The sequence below is a fragment of the Anabrus simplex genome, chromosome 1, assembly GCF_040414725.1.
Source record: "Anabrus simplex isolate iqAnaSimp1 chromosome 1, ASM4041472v1, whole genome shotgun sequence".
Taxonomy (NCBI): domain Eukaryota; kingdom Metazoa; phylum Arthropoda; class Insecta; order Orthoptera; family Tettigoniidae; genus Anabrus; species Anabrus simplex.
Genome location: NC_090265.1, coordinates 1,674,053,263 through 1,674,080,178, shown reverse-complemented (window position 1 = coordinate 1,674,080,178; position 26,916 = coordinate 1,674,053,263). Strand labels below are relative to the sequence as shown.

At 37.3% G+C, this 26,916-nt stretch overlaps 1 protein-coding gene across 2 annotated transcripts in view; it reads right to left on the bottom strand.

The window, feature by feature from the left end:
* The window catches only part of LOC136858674 (serendipity locus protein H-1), a 318,900-nt gene that overhangs the window by 206,221 nt on the left and 85,763 nt on the right, over positions 1 to 26,916 (bottom strand). Inside the window, exon 1 of one of the 2 annotated variants that reach the window (XM_067138393.2) lies at positions 20,181 to 20,335. The exons of the other annotated variant lie outside the window; for it this stretch is intronic. Coding sequence (XP_066994494.2) covers positions 20,181 to 20,183 — 3 coding nt within the window. The 5' untranslated portion in view covers positions 20,184 to 20,335. Of the gene's footprint in view, positions 1 to 20,180; positions 20,336 to 26,916 lie in introns of those variants that run through there. 2 annotated transcript variants of the gene reach the window in all.

Here is a 26,916-nt window from a genome sequence, read left to right as displayed (position 1 = left end):
AAAACAATCATCAAATGTGGTCTGAAGGTGCCGGGTGTGCCTGGATACAAGAAGACTGAGTTATGGATGCTGAAAGTACTGCCGTGGCCACGTATTCATTTGGGGAGAGTGTTGGTACTAAAACGAATCTAGAAAGCTTGGGAGAGACTGCACTGAAGCTAGTAGTTGATGTTGGATGGTAGTCATGATGACCCGCATGGAGCAAGACTTGTTGGAGGCGCTACCGATGAAAGTGGTGCTGGGTGTAAATAGCCGGAAGGTTTTAAAGCCACTTCGTTTACAGGGAAAAAATCCAGATAGGGTTGGTGTTGCTCATTTGTAACAAAGAGAAGTTGTAACAATTTATCTGATTTACACTTTAATCCTTTTAAATTTCTGATCTATATTATGTTAACTTTACGTCCAGTTTCAGTAAGTGTCTGGTATACTTTATGATACCTTCACAATGAATATAAAATTATAGAAGTCTTAAGTTGTAATATATCAGTAATATTAGAATATTACTCTATAAAAAGATTCAATAACCCATTCAACCTAATTTAACAGAAAAAAAAGTAAAATGTTACAGATCCATTTAATCACTGCAGCACACGACAAAATCCTCTTGCATGTAATGAACTTCATTGTTAAACATCTGTATTGACATTTACTCAAATCAAATTGAGAAGAGTCCACCTTTCAATACTACTATATTGTGCTATCTCCACAGGAAATATACATTTCTATTCTAAGAACATGTTTCATCCCCTTATATGGGACATTTTCTGCTTAAAGAAGATATGAAATATACAAAATACATACAAAATTAACAACAGACACTCCAAAAATAAAATAAATATTTTTAAAAATAAAATCAGTGCAAAGGAACCCTTGTTCCTCCAAATGGCACCAAACAACACCAGGAAAGAAAGAAAAGAAAAAAGGATAACAAATGAAATCAAATTCTTAAATTTAAAAATAGCCACATTAAACTCAAAATTATACACTGACATCTAAATGCCTCTTCACTGCTGGTCCCATTAGAATAGGGACTTTTTCCAAAAAATGTTCATTTAAAACTTCTAAAGATATTAATCATAAAACAAGAACATAAAACATGCCTTACTGGTTTAGTCTGTTATGTTAATGAGTAGGCATTACAGCCAACAGCTATATGCCAAAAGTTGGCTGGTGGTAACTAACTCGGCTCCCCAAAGGAGCCAAAGGCTTTAGGTGGGGTGATGGTCCTCACAGTGAAGGAAATGCCACTGAAATCCAGTATGCAATGTCTGTTCTTCATGTCAGGAGTGGCCTAGTATAATTCACCTTTCTGAGTAACATTCAGAATTGTAATGGGACTTATTCCTAAAACATGTTCATTTAAAACTTCTAAAGATATTAATCACAAAACAAGAACATAAAACATGTCTGACCAGTTCAGTCTGTTAGGTTAATGAGTAGGCATTACAGCCAACAGCTATATGCCAAAAGTTCTTTTCTCAAGGTAACACCAACAGTCTATCAAGAAAGGTCTTTTGAAGAACTCCACCGTCTGCAACAATAAATTGCAGAGAAGAGAGCATTCGGATTTGGTGGGCTGTCATTCAGAAGATTATAATGCACACAAAAACTACAAAAAATCAAACCTAAACAAATCTCATCCTTCTCGACACATAATGTTAACTCCCTAGGTCAAACCAGAAAATTAAAGATCATCACTGAAATCATGAACAAACACAAAATACTAATCATGGCACTTCAAGAAATTAGGAACAATGATCAAGACCCTATGGAATCACAAGGATACAGATTTATAAAGGAATTCCAGAAAAACAAGTCACGAAAAATTAGTCACAATTTGGTAATGGATTTCTAATAAATCTCAAAATCATCAACTTAATTAAAGAATTTAAAGCTCAATCCCCCAGACTTGCAACCCTAACTCTGAAATCTGCAAATAAGACCTACAAAATTATTGTGCGCATGCTCAAACCAATCAAAGAAATAACACACTAAAGGACAGAGAAGAAACAGAAAAATTCCAGGGTCACCTGGATCAAGCATTAACATTTTCCTTGGCGATTTCAACGCAAGACTGGGACAAAAATGAAAATACCGAAATATCTTCGAAAAATGGCCAGCACATAAACGAATGAACAAAAACGGTAAAAGATTGATTGAAATTTGTAGAAACCACAACCTTCTCTCAAAATCAACGTGCTTTAAAAGTAAACCCCACAAATTAAAAACCTGAAACCACCCTGAGTTCAGAAAAGGTGAATGGCAGCTAGACCACTTCTGCATGGATAAATATTACCATTGAGAAATCCACATTTCAAAGTCCTAAGGACAGTAGACTCATGGTCAGACCACCATGTAGTGAAATAAAATTAACCCCGATGGTTAAGAAAAAACCTCCACATAAAAATAGGAGAAAATTTTACCCAACTACTTTAAATTGCAATGGCGCACTAAAAGCATTTCAAGTTAACATCGACATACACATTTTAACCACCCCTATCTAATAGATCCTCCAACCATCAATGAAGTAGAACTCACAATAAAAGAACTAAAAAATTACAAGGCATGTGGTGAAGGTCTAGTCTTTGTGGAAATGTAGAAAAACACCAGAAAACCTGTGATAATAAATCTTCTTCAACATCTAGTAGAAATGTGGATCACAGAGATTTTTTTAACACATTGGAGATGCCGCCCGTAGTTTCTACGGGCGCGGGATTTCATTGCTACTGACGGTGCTCGGAGATTCAACGAGCGTATGTTTTCACAGTGGCTAGGAAGTGAAGCCGCTTTTCCAGCAAGCTCTTACTTCACCAGGACACTGTCTGATGCTTCTAGTGAGCATAAAGTTTACTAGTTATGAGCTGAAGTCAGGGGCTCTTCTTTCAAAGCATTGATAACACAGCTGCGTTCCGACATAGCCTGTGGCTGCGTCATTGCTCACTCTCAGCTTTGAAACGAGCGGGAAGGCACGTGCGTATGGACAGAAAAAGAGTGTGTTTCGGGAGCCTGGCTTGTTTGTGTCATTCTCGTGACTATTATGTCTAATTCAAGCGTACAAAATTTAGACGATGAATCCATATTGGATGTTCTTATTGAACTAAGGTTAAGTTAAGAGTAAGTTCCCACCTTCCAATACTTATCAATTTCTATATAATAGACTTATTAATTACATAATATAATCCATATAACCTCTAGTACATGTTTCGTTCCGATATGGAACATCTTCAGCTAAAATTGGTAAAATGGCAAGACAATTAAAATACATTGATGTTAAGATGATACATAAGCTAAAAGATATGATAAAATGGCTCGAAAATTAAAACATATGATAAAGATGATGAGATAAAGTTCATTCATGTTGGTTAAAAACACAACAAGTCAGTTTTCAAGTGGCGAATTAAAAACAGCGATAAGGTTCTTCATGTTGGAGGCGTGTACATTTTGTCGATCTTGAAGATAAATTGAAGAATACAGGACTTTCTTATATGTGATTTATCGGGGAAATCTTGATAAAATAACCGTAGTTGAAGTTGAGTTTGGTAGGATTATTAAAATGTGTCTGAAACGAGAAAAGGAGAAGTGAAATAGAAAATATTTTGAGGAGAAAACCTTGTTAAAAACGTATGTTCGCGAGAAAGAAGGATAGTAGAGTTGATTACCTTAAAGACAATCTTGTCGTATTTAACGTCCTCCCTTACGCCGTGTTGTTAACTGACTGAGTCCTGTGTACGTGTGTGAGGTGCTTGTGGTGGGCGGGGAGTATTGGAGGGAGAGGTAAGTGACGTGAGGAGAGCGGGTGAAGTGTTGTGTAGGGTGGAGCTTACTGAGGAGTGGTGTTGTGATAGGCTAGGGGAAACGGACGGAAAGGTAGGGGGACAATTATGTAAGGTGGAGCTGTTCGGAAGGAGGTGTGTTGGTTGTTTGTTGGGATTCTTTTTGATGGTTTTTCTGGATGAGTCTAAATTAGTAGCCTCTTCTAATAATATATTTATGTTTTCCGTAATTTCGTTAACATTCTGGTTGGGATTTCGCTTCTGATCAATTTCAATGTAGATATTTTCAAGGATATTCATTAATTTACCTTTGTTTAGCGTTTGTAGAATGGTTAAGTCCCTTTCTATCGATGTAAAATTGTGTTTATATTCGGTCATGTGAAGACTCATGGCCGAGTACTTCCTGTGTTTTTCGGCATTAATATGTTCTTGGTATCTTACTGAGAAATTGCGGCCTGTTTGTCCGATATAAGAAGTGGCACAATTTGAGCATTTAAGCCTATATATCCCGGAATTTAAATATTTGTTATTACTTGCAATGCTTTGGTGATTGAAAATTAACCGTTGATTGTTGTTATTGGTGCGGAAAGCAATATTGAAATTAAATTTCTTAAAAATGTTAGTAATCTGGTAAATATTCCCGTTATTATAAGTAAAGGTGGCGAAGTTCTTCTTTTTATGTTCTTTTACTAGCTGCGTTTGAGGTTTATTCTTCATTTTATTCACTAATCTATCTATGTAGTGTTTTGTGTATCCGTTGCTTATCGCTATTTTATAAATGAGATTAATTTCTTTTTGGAGGTCGTTTTTAGATAAGGGAATGTTGAAGGCTCTGTTTAACATGCTTAAAAAGGAACTCTTTTTATGTGCCTCAGGATGGTATGAATCTTTTCGTATGGTATTTATAGTTTGAGTCGGTTTTCTAAAGATTGTAAAGGCCAACTTTTCTTCTTTCCTTTCGATTGTTAAATCAAGGAAATTTAGTTTTTTATTGTTCTCAGTTTCTAATGTAAATTTTATGAAAGGGTCCAAACTGTTGATTTGGTCTAATAAATTAGTGCTACTATTGATTTGTTCATCTATAATTGCGAAGATGTCGTCGACAAACCTTAGCCAGATAATGATGCCTATTTCATCATTTAAAATTTTATGTTTTTCTAAGTGATCTATGTATATTTCAGCAAGGATACCTGACGCTGGAGATCCCATAGGAAGACCACTTTGTTGGTATACTGTGTTATTGAAGGAAAAATAATTATTGTTAAGTGTGAATTCTAGGAGTAACATAAATTCTTCTATTTCATGGTTACTAAGTTTTCTGTGTGTCTTTAAGTTGTTCTTAATTATATTTAAAGTTTCTTTCGTGGGGATCGTAGAATACATATTAGTGACGTCGAAAGAGTTCAAGGTGAAAGATGATTTTAATTTTGTGTTCTTGATAATTTTACAAAATTCTATTGAGTTATTGATTGTGGTTCTGCTTTGGAATGTATAGTACTTCTTTAGGAAGCTATTGATAAATTTAGAGGTTTTGTAGGTGGGGCTATTTCTAAAGTTAATAATTGGTCTAATGGGTGTGTCAGGTTTATGTATCTTAGGCAAAGCCCTTGCTGTTGGTAGTCTTGGATTCATATTAATTAGGTTTGATATTTCGTTCTCATTAAGGATGAAATTAATGTTTTTAAGTATTTGTTTTAATTTTCTTTGGACAGAGTTAGTCGGATCTTTTTTAATTTTTGTGAAAGTATTATCTGAAAAAAATGCTTCGGTTTTTTCTATATATTCTTTTTTATGCATAATAACTGACACATTGCCTTTATCTGCCTTTGTGATTATAAGGTCATTATCTTTTATTTTTTGTTTTAGGCCTTTTATATCTGTAGAAGGTAAATGGGGTGTGTTAACTTTCTGATCTTTAAATAATTCTACAAGTTTCTTTTTGACTTCGAATTTAGTTTCGAGTTGTTGATCTACTGGAAGTTGAGCTATGACCTGTTCTACTTCAGCAATGGTTGTTATGTATTGCTTTTGGTTGTATGGATTAGACCAATTATGTTTGGGTCCTTTGTTGATAATCTGCAATTCTTTGTCCTCGAAAACAACGTCAGTTAGATTCTTAGTCGGGGGGTGAAAGGTTGAATTGGGTTCAATGTTAGTGGAGGATTCTTTTGACTGATTTATGTTTTTTTGACGCTATAACCACGTGCAGCAAGCCTATATAAGTATGTACGTGTGTGTGGCAATTCATTCTGACTCTGATTCTGTTTCTGATTGTGTTTGTGTTCTTGATTTTGTGTGTTTCTCACTCGGACCGGCGCGGGGGAGCTACTTTGTGCAGATTCCTAGTATATTTTACCTACGGAGTGAGCACACTAAATATCCCTGATGCTACGAATTTCTGGTGGCCGTTATGTAAAAGACGCTACTAAGTGTTTATTTGTAATTCCAACTCTGTATAATAATTAGACTATAATTCTTCTACGAGATAATGTACAGTGGATGTGGTGATGCGTGCCGAATCTACATTCGGTAGTGGATGTGTGGTTGTGACAGAGCTACTTCTTGGTAAAGGAAATCGTCGGCCGAGTATGCATTTTCAGTTGGAGAAACGTGAGGCATCACACTAACCTGTGCTGCAGTCGGGAAGGACTAAAGACCAATATAATGGTCCGTTATTGGACATTATAAATTTTCCAGCTAACTCATTCTTGGTTGCCTGCGTTTCGCCCCCGTGTGCTAAGTTAGGCTCGTCAGTTGGGACTTAGCACACCACCCAAGACGCAAGGCTAGTGCATACCGTGGAGGCCACTGCATAGGCTACTTGAAGCCACCAGCAGTGCCAATGCACTGTGAGAGCTATGTCTCATTTCCAAAAATAGATGCCTGCCTGGCCATCAAATGATGTAGATGTTGATTCCCATAGGGAACCTAAAATATTTGTCCTGAATGAGTAAATTTATAATTATATATTATGTATAATCCTCCCTTATGGCCCCTATTGAATGGGATTCCTTTTTGAAATATGGTGATACAAAAATTCAAAATATCTTGGATAAGAAACAAGAAATCTTGAACAAAAAACTTCACGGTCTTACTCTAAATCAAAAAAACATAAATCAGTCAAAAGAATCCTCCACTAACATTGAACCCAATTCAACCTTTCACCCCCCGACTAAGAATCTAACTGACGTTGTTTTCGAGGACAAAGAATTGCAGATTATCAACAAAGGACCCAAACATAATTGGTCTAATCCATACAACCAAAAGCAATACATAACAACCATTGCTGAAGTAGAACAGGTCATAGCTCAACTTCCAGTAGATCAACAACTCGAAACTAAATTCGAAGTCAAAAAGAAACTTGTAGAATTATTTAAAGATCAGAAAGTTAACACACCCCATTTACCTTCTACAGATATAAAAGGCCTAAAACAAAAAATAAAAGATAATGACCTTATAATCACAAAGGCAGATAAAGGCAATGTGTCAGTTATTATGCATAAAAAAGAATATATAGAAAAAACCGAAGCATTTTTTTCAGATAATACTTTCACAAAAATTAAAAAAGATCCGACTAACTCTGTCCAAAGAAAATTAAAACAAATACTTAAAAACATTAATTTCATCCTTAATGAGAACGAAATATCAAACCTAATTAATATGAATCCAAGACTACCAACAGCAAGGGCTTTGCCTAAGATACATAAACCTGACACACCCATTAGACCAATTATTAACTTTAGAAATAGCCCCACCTACAAAACCTCTAAATTTATCAATAGCTTCCTAAAGAAGTACTATACATTCCAAAGCAGAACCACAATCAATAACTCAATAGAATTTTGTAAAATTATCAAGAACACAAAATTAAAATCATCTTTCACCTTGAACTCTTTCGACGTCACTAATATGTATTCTACGATCCCCACGAAAGAAACTTTAAATATAATTAAGAACAACTTAAAGACACACAGAAAACTTAGTAACCATGAAATAGAAGAATTTATGTTACTCCTAGAATTCACACTTAACAATAATTATTTTTCCTTCAATAACACAGTATACCAACAAAGTGGTCTTCCTATGGGATCTCCAGCGTCAGGTATCCTTGCTGAAATATACATAGATCACTTAGAAAAACATAAAATTTTAAATGATGAAATAGGCATCATTATCTGGCTAAGGTTTGTCGACGACATCTTCGCAATTATAGATGAACAAATCAATAGTAGCACTAATTTATTAGACCAAATCAACAGTTTGGACCCTTTCATAAAATTTACATTAGAAACTGAGAACAATAAAAAACTAAATTTCCTTGATTTAACAATCGAAAGGAAAGAAGAAAAGTTGGCCTTTACAATCTTTAGAAAACCGATTCAAACTATAAATACCATACGAAAAGATTCATACCATCCTGAGGCACATAAAAAGAGTTCCTTTTTAAGCATGTTAAACAGAGCCTTCAACATTCCCTTATCTAAAAACGACCTCCAAAAAGAAATTAATCTCATTTATAAAATAGCGATAAGCAACGGATACACAAAACACTACATAGATAGATTAGTGAATAAAATGAAGAATAAACCTCAAACGCAGCTAGTAAAAGAACATAAAAAGAAGAACTTCGCCACCTTTACTTATAATAACGGGAATATTTACCAGATTACTAACATTTTTAAGAAATTTAATTTCAATATTGCTTTCCGCACCAATAACAACAATCAACGGTTAATTTTCAATCACCAAAGCATTGCAAGTAATAACAAATATTTAAATTCCGGGATATATAGGCTTAAATGCTCAAATTGTGCCACTTCTTATATCGGACAAACAGGCCGCAATTTCTCAGTAAGATACCAAGAACATATTAATGCCGAAAAACACAGGAAGTACTCGGCCATGAGTCTTCACATGACCGAATATAAACACAATTTTACATCGATAGAAAGGGACTTAACCATTCTACAAACGCTAAACAAAGGTAAATTAATGAATATCCTTGAAAATATCTACATTGAAATTGATCAGAAGCGAAATCCCAACCAGAATGTTAACGAAATTACGGAAAACATAAATATATTATTAGAAGAGGCTACTAATTTAGACTCATCCAGAAAAACCATCAAAAAGAATCCCAACAAACAACCAACACACCTCCTTCCGAACAGCTCCACCTTACATAATTGTCCCCCTACCTTTCCGTCCGTTTCCCCTAGCCTATCACAACACCACTCCTCAGTAAGCTCCACCCTACACAACACTTCACCCGCTCTCCTCACGTCACTTACCTCTCCCTCCAATACTCCCCGCCCACCACAAGCACCTCACACACGTACACAGGACTCAGTCAGTTAACAACACGGCGTAAGGGAGGACGTTAAATACGACAAGATTGTCTTTAAGGTAATCAACTCTATTATCCTTCTTTCTCGCGAACATACATTTTTAACAAGGTTTTCTCCTCAAAATATTTTCTATTTCACTTCTCCTTTTCTCGTTTCAGACACATTTTAATAATCCTACCAAACTCAACTTCAACTACGGTTATTTTATCAAGATTTCCCCGATAAATCACATATAAGAAAGTCCTGTATTCTTCAATTTATCTTCAAGATCGACAAAATGTACACGCCTCCAACATGAAGAACCTTATCGCTGTTTTTAATTCGCCACTTGAAAACTGACTTGTTGTGTTTTTAACCAACATGAATGAACTTTATCTCATCATCTTTATCATATGTTTTAATTTTCGAGCCATTTTATCATATCTTTTAGCTTATGTATCATCTTAACATCAATGTATTTTAATTGTCTTGCCATTTTACCAATTTTAGCTGAAGATGTTCCATATCGGAACGAAACATGTACTAGAGGTTATATGGATTATATTATGTAATTAATAAGTCTATTATATAGAAATTGATAAGTATTGGAAGGTGGGAACTTACTCTTAACTTAACCTTAGTTGTGTTGAGCCAATACGGAATAAACATGAGATTTATAAGATGTTCTTATTGTACACTCGGGTTCTGAGATGGAGGACAATGACTACGATTTCATACCAAGTGACCATGATGATTCTCACGCTTCAGGCAAGTACACTTATTATTTAGCTAATGTCAAATAGGTACAAAGTGAGTTCTGTAATATAGTTTTATTCTGACTCCCTAATACAGTAATATGGGTTGTTTCCTGTGTACAGATGACAACCTGCAGCAACCCGATCCAAGCCCGTCGTCTAGTTACGAACTGCAGGAAAAACATCAAAACAAAGGGAAGAAGCATGCAGTTCAGAGACCCGCTATTGATGACGGAGATCATCTACCGATAATCTTCCTCAATTACCGGTATTTCAAGAAAAATGTAGAGTCAGAATTCCAGTGGATAATAACAGTGATGCATGGGAATGTTTTAGTAATTATCTGAACGTAGATATTTTTAGGGACATAAAATCACACAAATCGTTATGCGAGCGATGCAATAAAAAAGAAAAGAAATCGCAGTGAATAGATAAAGCAAAGATCTCTCTTTGGCTCCTGGACTACAGTTAGGCTATATTGAGGGAGATTTATCACTTCTTTGCAATAATCATTCATATATGTTTGGTTGTGAAGCCAAGGTTGAAGATTGTCTGTCTGTTAGGTCATCAGCCCAGAGGCTGGTTGGATCCTCAAATAGCACCACCAAAGGTTATGCGGTTATAAGGAAACCGCAAAAACCAATGGCAGCACCAAAATGAGGCGTACTAGGCAAGACTAGGAGTGAGGTAGTTTGCCATTGCTTTCCTCACTGGGTCAGAAAGTGCTATTGCAGCACGACTGACCCTATGAGCAACACCTTTCATAACACTCAGATGCACTAGTCGTACTCTGAATGTCAATACTCAGCACCACCCATACCCCAGCAGCTTCCATATTGTCACAGCCATGGATGAGACTGGGACTTCGGTGAAAGCTACACTTTACTCTGGCCTGTGCCAAGGGATGGATACAGAAGTACTGTATCCATCAAGAAATGGCAGCAGGCAAGGTTGAAGATTATTGGGCAAAATCGCCTATTCTTCAAGCTCCTTTCCCGAGGTCACTCCTATCTAGGGATAGATATCTTGCGATTTTGTAATTTTTACACTTGAATGACAATCGAACGTATGTTCCAAAAGGTCAACCCAACCATGATCCCCTGCGTAAGATTAGACTGATTTATGACCATTTTATTAGAAAATGTAAAGAAAATTTCTATACCACTGAAAATTTGACAGTTGATGAGGGCATATGTCCCTTCTGAGGCCGGGTAGGTTTCCGTGTTTACACCTCATTAGGATTGCTCCATTAAAGGGACACTGTAGTTTTTATTGAATTACTTCTACTACGATACGTCAAGTTTTAAGAAGTGCGATAAATTAAGCACATTGTGATTCAAGATTATTCTATTTTAATTTGTTGTTCTTTTAAATCCACTTTATATCATAAGTGAGCAAACCGGTTTGCATATGTTTTTATCAGTTTATGGCGTAAGACTCGCAAGTCTGGGACTTGTAGAAAATATTAACTTAGAGACAGTATATTTTCAACACAGTTTCATGATGTTAATATGGTTTTAAATTGTAATCATTTTGACGTTGATAAACATTATATAATTGTTAATTTTTCTACAAACTTCTATCAGCTGATGATGATGCAGACGGGCATCGAAACTAGTACTGTTTGAAATATATGTTGTAATTAAATCTACGCAACAATTTCTATGTATTGAAAAAGGTGGATCCAAATTATAATATAAGTTGTCATTTTGGTTCAATATGGACAAACAATGAAGTTTATTAATTTAAATAAAGAATAAGGCAAACAAATAAGGAATCATCAAGTTTTACAATGTCAGTAATGCACAATCTGGTTATGTTTGCAACTGCAAAATTTATACAGCATCGGCTGGGGGAACAAATAACACGGTTCAGGAACTAATAAATTGGTTTATTTGGTCCTTATTTCAACAAGGGTCACACTATTTATATGGATAGATTCTTTACCAGTGTCCCATTGTTTCATCATTTGTGGAGCAGAAAAACAATGGCAGTTGGCACTGTTCAAAAAAATAGGAAAAACCTACCGACAATTTTCAAAACAACTAAATTGAGAAAGGGTGAAGTGTTATTCAGATATAAACAATATTTACTTGCACTCAAGTGGAAAGACACAAGGGATGTTTATTGTCTTTCATCAAGACACGGAGCAAAAATACAAGTATTCAGGTAAAATGAAAGGGAGGAAACATAAACAAAGAAAAGCCTGATCTAGTATTAGATTACAATAAAAATAAAACTGGAGTGGATCATGGGGATCAATTCCTTAATTATTATCCATTCCAACGTAAGCAACTGAAATGGTGGAAAAAAGTACTTTTCCATATTTTTGGCATGGCTATTGTAAATTTCTTCATAATTTACAAGAAAACCCGGTCAAATCCAAGGAAAGCACATATAGAGGGCTTTATGATTAAATTAGCAAATAAGTTCGTGGAAATGGGAGGCACTGACAATCCAGTACCCAGCGTGAGTAATATCACAAATACTGCTGCACGACTGACTGGGAGGCATTTTGCTGAAAGAATTCCGCCCACCACAGGGAAGCAGTATGCATCTAGGTACTGTAAAGTATGTTCAAACAAAGGGCAAAAGAATAATGGAGAAAGAATTAGGAGGGATACATGATGGTTCTGCAGCATTTGTGATATTGGTTTGTGTATGCCGGATTGTTTCAAGGCCTACCACACTAAAGCTAATTACTGCTTGTAAACAATTATATCCATGCCAACTGACCTCGTAGGCTAGACTATGTATATATCAGTAGTATGTTTTAGTTGATTTGTTCTCAATATCTGCAAAATTTTAAAAGATTAACCTAACTGGTATCCATAGCGACGACAGCAAATTTTTTTTTTTTTTTGCTTGTAAAACATACCGTGTTCATAAATGTATAAAAAATAAACCGTTGTACTATTATAATAATTAAAACATATTTTTGTGAAGATAAAAGTAAGGTCTTTCTAAATATTCCAACAGTTTTTACAACCATCGCTTTACCTAACTGAGAAAATACTTTTAAAATGTTAAAAATCCTGCGATTTCTGGAGGATAGCACGTTCAAATATGGCAGTCTCCAATGTGTTAAAACTATCTTGCTTTACGTTGCACCCACACAGGTAGGTCTTATGGCGATGATGGGATAGGAAAGGTGTGAAAATGGGAAACCACGAAAAACCATATTCAGGGCTGCCAACAATGGCAATTCTAACCCACTATCTCCCGATTGCAAACAGAGAAAATTCCAGAGGACTCGACCAGTAAGGAGATAAAACCAACCCAGATAATTACAGAGGAATAACCCTTCTGGATTGCATGTACAAAATTTTCTCTTGCATAATTTACAACAGGATCAAAAAACCCCTGGGAACTACAACTTGGAGAATATCAAGAAGAATTTTGCCCATACAGAAGTTGCCCAGACCAAATTCTCAGCCTGAAACTAATAATGGAATATTATAAGTGCAGATAAAACAGCCCTTTATCTCATTCATAGATTTCAAGAAAAGCATATGACAGTATCCATTGACCCACACTTTCAAAAATCCTCAGATCATATGGTCCTCACCCCAAGTTAATAAAAATTATCAAACTAATTTTAAATGGCACAAATTCCAAGCGAGAAGTGTCAAAATCTTTTACAATAAAAACTTATCTCAGACAAGGTGATGGATTATCTCCACTGCTTTTCAATATGGCTCTCGATTACATTATGAAACTTTGGCGAAAGGAAAACCATCTATAATCAAAATTGGAGCAATACCCTCAATAATAACAAACTGCCTGGAATTTGCAGACGATTTAGCTCTCTTAACCCTTGACTTGAAAAAAGTTTGTGCACAAATCACCAGCCTCCTAAAAATAAAAATAAGTATCCTTTGAGAAGCATAAATAAAGTTGTCTTAAATTATCCAAAAATGAACACCGTTCTACAATTTAAATATCTTTCGAGAAATCATCACACACCACTTAAACAAGAAAGAAACATGGATAAATAGAACTAACAAAAAAAAAAAAAAAAAAAAAAAAAAAAAAAAAAAAAAAAAAAAAAAAAAAAAAACCTAATTTCTAACCTGGTCAATATACAACAAGAAACGCCTGTCAATAGACACTAAGTCCTGCACTATAAAACTAACTTTCCCGGAAGCCACTTCCCTCTTCCATGTAACTTAAAAAGCTTTTCAGTCTGTCAAACACTACTACTACTACTACTACAGCAGCTTTTCCCATACCTGTGGGGTTGTGGGTTTGAACTGTGTTGCACATAGGGAACTAGCCTTTTTATGACTAGATGCTGTTCCTGATGCCAACCATATATGGAGAGATGTAATCACTATTGTGTGTTTCTGTGGTGGGTGGCTGTGTGGTGTGTTGTCTGAATATGAAGAGGAAAGTGTTGGAACAAACACAAACACCCAGTCCTCAAGCCACAAGAATTAATCAAACGCGATTAAAATTACCAACCTGGCCGGGAATCGAACCCGGGACCCTCTGAACCTAAGACCTCAATCCTGACCATTCAGCTAAGGAGTCGGACAAGTTCAATACAAATATAATAGTAATAATAATAATAATAATAATAATAATAATAATAATAATAATAATAATAATAATAATAATATAAAAACACACAATTGAACGAGGAATAAAAATACACACTACTAAACAAAGAATGACAAGGAACATATTCTATCAAGTCACACTCAATATCTGAAAATAATTATGTTTATTTCTAACCAAACACCTATGTAACTGAAATCTGGAACTTATACTTATCTTAATCAAGCCCTATTTTGTCTCCACTCCAGCATACAATGACAGGCATTTTCAAACTAAGATCCAACACTATAAATATATTCATACTGAATTTGTGTGTTCGATAGAATGAAAAGCAGATCAGATGAAAGACGTTTCAGGCGTTTGCTCTATTAACCAGCGTTTCGTCTTAGGTCTGACACTAGACTCATCAAAGTGGGATGTGTCAGACCCTACCCACTGACGCTGGGGTGTATGCAGGTGAATTTTTTTTTTTAGAATGTGTTTCATTCCCCGCTCTAACAGGCGGGGCGGGCCCCTAGACAGTAACGCTGTCTCCCAGGCCGGAGATGTGAAAGGAACTGTGTGAGGTGTAAAATTAAGAATGTGGGTAGAACGATGTGCTAATTTGGTGAAGAGCTATGGGGATGTTAAGTTTGGAGGGTGTGCACTGGAATTGAAGTTTAGAGAAGGGTGCTAGGGTGGAGATGACGGGTTAGGAGGTGCCGGGACGTTGTGATATTGTGGAGGGAAGATGTTAGGTATCATATGATTTCCAGCATCGGAGGTGGGCAGGGGAAGAAACTGGGTGGGGGATGGGGTGGACTGACGAATTGGCGAGGCCGAAAAAAGGGACCAGGCCGGGGGCGGCGGCGGGAGTTATTAATGGGATGTCTTGCGGAAATGTTACGTACATATATACAAAGCTTTATGGATTTTATAACTGATACATGTTCGATTTTACAAGAGATATATGCGCAATTTTACAACCAGGTTGCGTATGGCGGTGTGATGAAGTGAGGGGTTTCGTGCAGTTGAGGGAGAATGTGAAGTGCTAGGATATGATGCAGGGATGAAAAATTTACCAGGGAGGTGAGTAGGAGACTTAAGAGACTAGATGGAGGAGTGGGTAGTGGGAATTTTGCAGGTGGGAGGTTTTTAGGTGGGGGTGGTGGGAGGTTTGTAGGTGGGGGTCGTGAATAGTTGCTAGGTGAAAATGGTGGAAAGCGGGAGTGTGGACTGGGAGGTTGCTGAGGGGGTGCAGGCCGGGGGAGTGTGAGGTGGCGGGGTGATTTATGTTGGTTAGGAGTTTGGGGTGGGGAGCGGGACGGTTCTATCCTGTCGTGACGGCCGTTGAGGTATACACCTTGGGCGATGAGCCGCTGAATGTGTTCAGGCGTAGGTAGGTGCAGGCGTACTAAGTACGTTGGCCCATCATCGTTGCGGGTCCTAATGGCTTTCTCCACCAGGAGTCCTGCTTGTTGGAGTTCTTGGAGGATTGCTGTGGTTGGCAGGTTGGGTTCCACACCACAGGCAACACAGCTGTATATGTTGTTCTGGCTGGGCGGTGGTGATAGGGTTGGCGGTCGTACATTATCTGGTGCTGGTGGTCGTGTATTATCTGCTTGGGTTACAGTTGCTTCATTTGGCGCCGTAGTTACTTCTTCCTGCTGGCCATGGGTATAGAAGGGTGGGGGGTGGTATGCCATCATGGGAGAGGGGTGGGTAGTAGCTGTGGTGGTGGTAGGAGTGTTGGAGGTGGAGTGAGAGGTGATGGTAGTGGTGGTGGTGATGGTAGTCGTGGTGGTCTGAGAGGTGTAAGGAGAGGGCAGCTGCTGTTGGTGTGATGTGCCAGTAGTGGGGGTGGCTGTGGCAGCGGCGTATTCCTTCATTAACTGGTCGATTAATTTCTGTGGGGTCTCTTTTACTTGGCGTGGTTGTCTTTGAATATATACCCCATTATCTAGAGCGTTGAACACGCCCTCTTCCACTGGGTAATATAAGAGTACTTCTCTTGTGGGTTTGTTGTTTTAAGGATGTCATCTTCTGGAATTGCTGGGTCACCATCTTGGGCAATGCAAGTGTAATACATTTTAGGGGAGGCCGACTTCCTCTTGGTGTCTGGCCTAATTTTGCTTTTTCGGATCGGCTGGGCGCGAAATTATAGGTGTCGCGCCACCCGGCCGAATAAAAATGCTTGCATGTGTTTTTAGGACGATACAGTCCATTGGAGAGGGGAATGAGTTCACTTGCAGGCGTTACATTTTATTGGACGACTCAAAGGTTGGGATGTCCGCATGTGTGCAGGTGAACTTATTAGAAGCCCATTATAAGAGGCACAGTCTGATAACTGCATACGGGAGATAAATCTCCACAATGGAGTTATTGCCCGCTTAGCAATTCCGAATGGAAAATACTAAGTTCTCATGGAGGGAATTAGATATTTTTCACCAACAGAGCATGTCAAAAACAGATCAGAAATGAAAACCTTTAAGTTACATTACATGAACCCTCTTCCAAATTAAAATCGAAAGAAGAACTAACCACCCCCTCAAAACTGAAAAAAGAATCACCTGAACTTGCAAAAAAAAAAAAAAAAAAAAAAAAAAGGTTGAAGAACTCTGGAGAATTTTTCCTAATGAAACAATCTATCGAGAGATTGACCAAATCACCAGCAACATGACGAAGAAAAGAATCTTTTATTTCTTTCATATCTTGCAACTGCCAGGAAATCAGTTTTTACAAAAACTAGTTAAGAGAAACCTTGGAAAAGAAGACAGTAATGAAATTCAGAAATATCTCAAAGCAGCATAATAACTGGTTTGACCAGAGGTAGTTTGGGTTTAGGAAAGGTTATTCCACTGAAGCTCAACTTTTAGGATTCCAGCAAGATATAGCAGGTATATTGGATTCAGGAGGTCAAATGGACTGTATTGTGGTTGACTTATCCAAGGCATTTGATAGGGTAGATCATGGGAGACTACTGGGAAAAATGAGTGCTATTGGACTAGGAAAAAAGTGACTGAATGGGTGGCTATATTTCTAAAATATACAACTTGGAGAATTAGAGTAGGCGAAGCTTTATCTGACCCTGTAATAATTAAGAGGGGTATTCCTCAGGGCAGTATTATTGGACCTTTATGTTTTCTTATACATATCAATGATATGAGTAAAGAAGTGGAATCAGAAGTAAGGCTTTTTGCAGGTGATGTTATTCTGTACAGAGTAATAAATAAGTTACAAGATTGTGAGCAACGGCAAAATGACCTCGATAATGTTGTGAGATGGACAGTAGGCAATGGTATGTAGATAAACGGGGTTAAAAGTCAGGTTGCGAGTTTCACAAATAAGAAAATTCCTCTCAGTTTAAATTACTGCGTCAATGGCGTGAAAGTTCCTTTTGGGGATCGTTGTAATAAGTACCTAGGTGTTAATATAAGGAAAGATCTTCACTGGGGTAATCACATAAATATAATTGTTAATAAAGGGTACAGATCTCTGCACATGGTATGAGGGTATTTTGGGGTTGTAGTAAGGATGTAAAGGAGAGGGCATATAAGTCTCTGGTAAGACCCCAACTAGAGTATGGTTCCAGTGTATGGGACCCTCACCAGGATTACTTGATTCAAGAACTGGAAAAAATCCAAAGAAAAGCAGCTCGATTTGTTCTGGGTGATTTCCGACAAAAGAGTAACGTTACAAAAATCTTGCGAAGTTTGGGCTGGGAAGACTTGGGAGAAAGGAGACGAGCTGCTCGATTAAGTGGTATGTGATAAAGATGTTCATTCCCATAGGAAACCTGAAATACGTATTTGTCCCGAATGAGTAAATTTATAATACCAATATAAATGGTCCGTTATTGGACATTATAAATTTTCCAGCTAACTCATTCCTGGTTGCCAGTGTTTCGCCCCTGTGTGCTAAGTTGGGCTCATCAATTGGTACATAGCACACCCACCAAGATGCATGGCTAGTGCATACCGTGGAGGCCACTGCGTGCGCTTCTTGGAGCCACCGGCAGTGCCAATGTACTATGAGAGACTTTGTCTCATTACCAAGAATTGATGCCTGCTTGGCCATTAGATGATATAGATGTTGATTCCCATAGAGAACCTGAAATATTTGACCCAAACAAGTAAATTTATAATACCAATATAAACGGTCTGTTATTGGACATTATAAATTCTCCAGCTAACTCATTCCTGGTTACCAGTGTGGGTGTGCTATGTACCAACTGATGAGCCCAACTTGCACACGGAGTCAAAATGCTGGCAACCAGGAATGAGTTAGCTGGAAAATTTATAATGTCCAATAACGGAGCATTTATATTGGTATTATAAATTTACTTACCCGAGACAAATATTTCAGGTTCCCTATGGGAATCAACATCTATATCATCTGATGGCCAAGCAGGCATCATTTTTGGTAATGAGACAAAGTCTCTCATAGTGCATTGGGACTGCCGGTGGCTCCAAGTAGCCCACGCCGAGGCCTCCACGGTACGCACTAGCCAAGCGTCTTGATGGGTGTGCTATGTACCAACTGATGAGCCCAACTTAGCACACGGGGGCAAAACGCTGGCAACCAGGAATGAGTCAGCTGGAAAATTTATAATGTCCAATAACAGACCATTTATATTGGTATTATAAGTGGTATGTGTCCGACTCGTTGGCTGAATGGTCAGCGTACTGGCCTTCGGTTCAGAGGGTCCCGGGTTCGATTCCCGGCCGGGTCGGGGATTTTAACCTTAATTGGTTAATTCCAATGGCCCGGGGGCTGGGCGTTTGTGCTGTCCCCAACATCCCTGCAACTCACACACCACACATAACACTATCCTCCACCACAATAACACGCAGTTACCTACATATGGCAGATGCCGCCCACCCTCATCGGAGGGTCTGCCGTACAAGGGCTGCACTCGGCTAGAAATAGCCACACGAAATTATTATTAGTGGTATGTTCCGAGCAGTCAGTGGAGAGATGGCATGGAATGACACCAGTAGACTAATATGTTTGAGTGATGTCTTTAAAAGTAGGAAAGATCACAATATGAAGATAAAGCTGGAATTGAAGGGGAAAATTTTGGGCAACTATTTGTTTATAGGTAGGGGAGTTAGAGATTGGAATATCTTACCAGATGTTCAATAATTTCCAATTTCTTTGCGATCATTTAAGAAAAGGCTAGGAAAACAACAGATAGGGAATCTGCCAACTGGGCGATTGCCCTAAATGCAGATCAGTAGTGATTGATTGATTGATTGATTGATTGATTGATTGATTGATTGATTGATTGATTGATTGATTGATTGATTGATTGATTGATTGATTGAGCTGGACTTGAGATTGCAGATGCAGAGAACAAAAGTAAAATGAACACCCTTCTTAAGACTCTCAAATTTTCAGCAGAAATTGCACATAGAAGGACTATAGCAAATACAGATGAACTGAGAAAATGACAATTGGAACAAATGAAAAAGTACTGGGCAGATCATAAGAACCAAACAATACAAACTTCAAAAAAAAAAAAAAAAAAAGTACACGTGGAACAACTCAAGTGGTCCAATGTGGCCAGTAAAGTTAATAATAACAAAACAAGAAACACTGGATAAGAAATTAACCCATTCAGTCACAATAAATAACCACACTGTAGACTGTGGAATCAGATTTAATTTTCCCACTGTAAATTTGAGTGTACCTGTCACACAAAAACATGCATAAAATAGTAGGCCTAACTAATGAAGATAATTCATTCAAATTTCGCATTCATGCCACTGAAAGTTATAACTTACCATACTTTATTCCTTAGACTCCTGGCTGTGGAACAAATGTTTCATTTGAAATCATTTCAAATACAGCCGATCCGGGTAAAAACCTTGCAAGTTTGGAAGGTGGATGGAATCTAAATTGTTCATGTTTCTGAAACCCCACTGTATCCACAAAATTAACACATTGCGGACCGGGTGCACTTCACCCCATGCACAACCCTGTTCCCGGCCACTTTCTAACTACCCCTAAGCTGGAGTGCATGCATTCAAATAAACTCTCAGAACTTCACTAGTTTTTGAAGGACTACTGCGTATTTTTCTAGTGGCCTTCCTGAATAGATGTTGAAATGCAGGGTATTTCTTGAAATCTATTTCGGGTCATAGTTTTCGGAAATATGGGTTTTTTTATTAGGAGATCGGTTGGCCAGTAATCTTCCAGACATGATTTCTTCACCTGCCCTATCAATATACACAGAGCAATATTTTTTTAAAATTTCCCTGCTAGTGACATTAGTCCACTTTAGTGTTTATGGGATACGTTATAAGGATGTGAATTCTGCTCATAGTATAAGTTTGTCTTTTCAGCTACATACTGAAAATATTCCTCACCAATCATAAGTCCTGCTACTTGTCCTATGTTTCCAGATTCATTAGACCATACCTTTATACCAGCAGCACCTTCAAAATCCTATAGCCTAGGTTCACTGTTGCCCATAATCCAGTTGTCAGAAAACACTACATTCTTTACAATATTTAGAATATTTACACCCGGAACACAATTATCAGACTCGTTCTGCGCTACGAGTGTTTCACGCCTTGAAGATAAGACTATATATCATCGTCATCACTTGAAACATTTCCGTTAGAAGATATTTCATTATCGAACTCTAAATATTCAGCATCACTTAGATATTCGGAGCCTGTATCAGCACATAATTCGCGAATAATTTCATCTTTGTCTAAACTCGTGCGATCCCTGGGCGCTGCCATCTTGCATGGCTCTTCGAACTTTGTAAACATGTTGTCAGGAAATGCAAAGAAAATCTATGATATGAAGAATACTCGAAAAGAAATGCGACTATCGATTGTGTAGAACCATACATAACAGAGTTCTATCACCCCTGACCTCCAAATAGTTCCCGTATATCTCAAAAGATAGCACTAAAGTTCAGTCTGCTGCTAACACGAGATAACTCGGGACCGGTCCGCAACGCTCGGCTAGACAAACACGAGTTTTCTCGGGACCGGTCCGCAATGTGTTAATATATATCAGGATTATTGTCTTTATTCTCCAATTTCCAACCACTTCGGTTCTTTTGTGTCACCAGCATGCGCGTTTCCAAGGACCTGGCACCGCACTTTCACTCTCACTTTCTTCAATGCTCTTGGCACTCGAGAAACTTTCACTGCTGCCATCACTACCCTGTCCTCGGGACACTCCCGGTACTAACACCCATACGCCATTTCATTTCATCACTACCCTCAAACTCGGACTCATTTTCCAAAATGTCATTATTGCCATAATTATCATCTAAAACACAAGTAATGAACTTCATTCTGGTTCCGTACTGACTTTAAATATCTAAGATGAAATTCTAAAAGAATTTAATTGTGTAAAGTCCACCTGTTCAATACACGTTTGCCATTTAATAAAGGGTCCATTTAAAAAGCCACATACAAGCACTTTTCAACTCTCATCATCCTTACCGCAATGCCGTTTCTAATGCATAATGAATACTGAATACCGATTAAAATGAACTGTTGTTCAAAAATCCCAGCGTCACACAGAAATACAGATAGCATTGTATACCAACAGGACATGTCTCTAGTTCCTTACAGTGTGTATTGTCAGAACTTACACTGTAACTGGAATCTAATATATGAAGATAAGCGAAGCAGTGCGAGCTGAGTTCGTCATTTGAATCATACGCCAGAACACCGCGCATGACAACAGCTTGACAAATTATGCAAATGGGTTAAGTAATGTTAAATCCAGAAAAACCAGCAAAAATCCTAACGAAGGGCAAATACCTTATATTAATGAACCTGAACAAACCTTCACCCACCACTTAAAAACCTAAATAACATAAATTTTGAAGACAAAGGATTGCAAATCCTTAGTAAAGGTCCCAAACAAGTTCATGCAAGCAAAAATAATATATATTGCAGAAATAGAGAAAGTAATTTCAAAAATATCCACAGATAAACAAAATGAAACAAGATGTGATTTTCAAGATGAAACAAGATGTGATTTAAAAAAAGAACTTCCTGAACTATTCAAATACTAAATACAGTACATCTTCATCTCTTACAACAACAATTAACAACCTCAAAAAAAATTAATGATAACTATTTAACAGTCATAAAAGCAGGCAAAGAAAATGTAACAGTAATTATGCACAAAAACAAATACTTGGAAACAAATGAATTTCTCAGATGGTACTTTTTGAAAATCAATAGAAACCCCACTAACATAATTCAGAAAATACTAAGAAATGAAAAATTTCATTCTAAATGATGACATATCGAAACTCATTAACATGAATCCTAGAATACCAATAGCAAAAGCCCAACAAAAAAAAAAAAAAAAGTCAGAATTCCTACTAGACCAACAGTTAACTTCGGAAATAGTCCTACATATAAAACATCTCAATCCATACATAGCTTCTTAAAAAACACTAAACTTTCCAGAATAATACTTTAGTGAAAAACTCTATAGAACGCTACAAAAAATACTGAATTACAACCCTCATACATCATTTATTCTTTCAACATTACAAATATGTACTCCAGGATACCAGTTAATGGTACAACCAAATTAATCACAGAAAATCTGACACAAAAAAGTAAACTAAGCAGACAAGAAATAGAAGAATTCATGAACATTCTAGCATCTGTCCTTAATAATAATAATAATAATAATAATAATAATAATAATAATATGTTTCAGCAAAAAGGACTCCCAATGGAAGCCCCCCCTATGGGATTTTAGCCGAAATATACATTGACAATGTGGGAAAAAGAACAAAATACTAAATAGCATAAAATGGTGTTATGGGTTAGATATGTCGATAGTATTTTTGCTATAATAGACCAAAAAGTCACTAATAACTCCATAAAATTGGATTAACTGAAAAACATAGACATACACACTACATTTACATTACAGGTTGAAAATAATCACTTGCTCCATTTTCTTGATCTTACAGTAATAAGAAGCATTTATAGAAAACCAACCCAAACCATCACACTATAAAAAAAAATATATAAAAAAAATTGCATCACCCTCAATCCCATAAAAGAACTACATTCTACAGCATGATCAATAGAGTATATAACATCCCTCTATCGCAAGAAGATTTAAATAAAGAAATTAACACCATCTATAGAATACAAATTAATAAAGGCTACACTAAAAACTACATAGTAAAAATAATTAACAAAATACAGAATAAATCTCAAACTAAACTTACCAAAGAATCGAAAAATAACCAGAGGAATTTTGAAAATTTTACTTTAAATAACAATAACCTTTATCAAATCATCAATATCTTCAAAACACATACTGTAATTTTAAAATAGCGCTCTGTACTACCAAAACAAACCATCAATTAATATACAATCATCACATTATAACTCCCAAAAATAACGGATTTTTAAACTTAGATATTTATAAACTCAACAGTTCCCGATGCAATATAGGCCAAACAGGAAGAAGTTTCTTAACACACTATCGCGAACATATTAATGCAGAGAAGTACAATAGATATTTGACTATGAGCACACGTGGTAGAACTTAATCACACTTTTACAACAACAGATCAAGCACGTTAAATAAAGGTACTTTAATGAGCATTTTCAAAGCTATTTACAAAAACATAGACCAGAAATCAAACCTTAATCATAAACGAAATTACCGAAAATATAAACGTTTTATTAAAAGACATTTTAAAAATCCCTTCCCAGAAAAATAAACATAACAAAGCCACCAATGATAACACAAACTTCCTTCCTATACGTTTCTCCTACCACAGCATTGCTCCTCCCACTCCTCCTCCGAACAGCTGCCCGACAACCTCAGTCACCGGCAATAGGAGGTGAGAACGACAACTGAAGTTCTAAAAGGACCCAAGTATTCATTCTTTTTAAATCCCCTGAAGCAACAGTAATAATCACTATACTTTTCTTAAAAAAAGCTAAAAATGTTTCTTTTTTAGACTCCTCAACATTAAATCTCCTGGAACCTTCAAGCTACACTGGTGAATATTCAACATCCATATTACAGCACATTAATATTGGCTAGGTCAAACAATTTAACATGACCAAAACATCAAACACAAGTTGACAGCTTATAGGAGAGATTTTAACTGAAGTTTAATTACCCAATTATCAATGTAAACATATCATTCTACATGACTGAACTTTGCCATTGTAACAACATAGCACAAAAAGAACTGTATAATCAAGGAAGAAGACCAAAGGGTTATTTACCCATACCCAATATTTTTAACACTTTCAACACTATGCCCGTACGGGATACGGGCGCGCTGCTTTCCTGCTTCTGGACGGCGCCCGTATGTGATGCGGGCATGATTTTCTCGTGTATTTATATCCAGCTGCACGTATCACGTAGGGTTCCCGTCCCTTGGTTGGAGGTAATAGTTCATCTAGTGACCACTAGAATGCAGCAGTTATCGGGAATTTCGAACTGAAACGATAAACATGGTATTTTCTCCTTGCCATAACCTCTACCGAAGCACTCTGTGTGCCGTGTGCTGCGCGCGCCAAATCTGCCACGCTGTCAGCTGTGTTACTGTGTAAACATGTCTTCACGCCGGCTCAATGATAGTGATATTTTGGATATTTTATCGGAAGAAGCGGGTTCAGAGATGGATGAAAGTGATGACGACCCTGCTTACGAACCAGATAACGTATCAAGCAATAGTTCAGGTAAGATTTTTATTTATTACGCCACTTTGGAACGTAAGTGTTTAGCTGTATTATTTTACTCCGAATACAAACGATAGAAATACTTCGCCTACAGAAATTTGGGTTTATTTTTTTCGTTTAGATGAAGAGACGCAGGCTGATGATTCACCTGTGCCGGGAACATCTGCTGGATCATCTGCACCTGATGATGAATGGTCAGAAACAGATGACCAGCCACAGCTACCTGTCTTCCAGTCAGCATCTGGTTCTACTCAGTTTATGGTGGGGAGTGATGAAATGGATTGTTTCAGTAATTTTTTTAGTGACGATGTGATCAAAAATTAAAAACAGAAACTAACAGATATGCAGGTACGACAATTGCGGCAATGAAACGTCAGGGCAAACTGAAGGAAAATTCCATGTGGCACCGGTGGTCTGCAGTAAAACTTCACGAAATTTATTGGTTTTTTGCAACAATTTTGCATATGTGTGTGGTGAAGCTACCCAAACTTAGTGATTATTGGTCTACTGATCCCTTTTATCAGACAGGATTTGCCAGTCGATTGTTGAGTCGTGATAGATTTTCCGGAATTTTATTTATGTTGCACCTAAATGACAATGCCTCCTTCATCAAGAAGGGGGAACCTAATCATTACCCACTACATAAACTCAGGCCTTCGACTTTTTTGTGCACAAATGCATTGCCAGTTTTAAGCCGTATGAGAACCTAACAATAGATGAGGCTATATGTCCCTTCCGTGGTCGAGTAGGGTTTAGGGTTTATATGAAGAATAAGCCCAATAAGTATGGTATGAAAATGTATGTACTTTGCGATGCGGCAACAGGCTACGTACTGAATTGTGAAATATATACGGGATCCGCAGGGAACGCTGACAACAGCATTCAGGCTCTTGTAGATAGATTATGCTCACCGTTTTTCAGTAAGGGCCACTGTATTTTTATGGACAGGTACTATACTAGCCCCTCCCTACTGAATATGCTGTGGCAAAAGAAAACCCTGGCTATTGGAACTGTCATGAAAAACAGGAAGGGTTTACCACCAACGTTCAAGACAAAGAAATTGAAGAAGGACGAGATGATATTTTTGAGGAAAGGGCACCTTCTTGCTGTGAAGTGGAAGAGCAAGCGGGATGTTTTATGCCTTTCAACAAAACATAAGGCTTCCACTACACTTGTTTCTGGTAGATCGAAAGGTGGTGTCGTACAGAAACTAAAGCCCGACGTAGGCATCGATTACAATATAAATAAAACTGGTGTTGATAGAGCCGATCAACTGAACAGTTATTACCCATTTGCACGGAAGACAATAAAATGGTGGAAAAAGCTCTTCTTCCATTTGTTCCTTATGTCTGTTGTGAATAGTTTCATTCTATATAAAGAGATCTCAAAATCAAAGATATCTCTTGTGGATTACATGAGAATGATCAGTTCGCAGTTAGCAGCTAAAGGAGGAGACATCTCAAGGCTGGAACCTACTCCCTCCCCCAGTGTTGACAGGACTTTTGCTCGCCATTTTCCAGAAAAGGTTCCTCCAACGAACAATAAAGTGAATGCTACTCGTTATTGCAAGGTATGCTCAGACAGGGGCAAGAAGGAAAGTGGTAAGCGCGTCAGAAAAGAGAGTAGATGGTGGTGCAAGGAGTGCAAAGTAGGACTGTGTATAGTCCAATGTTTTCAGGACTACCATACGAAAACAAACTACAGTAGAAGTCCGCTATAGCGAGTATGGCATATAACGAGAACTCCGTTATAGCGACTACTTTTTTCTGTCCCTTCAAAATTCCTATATTTAACTGTGTATCGTCCTTCG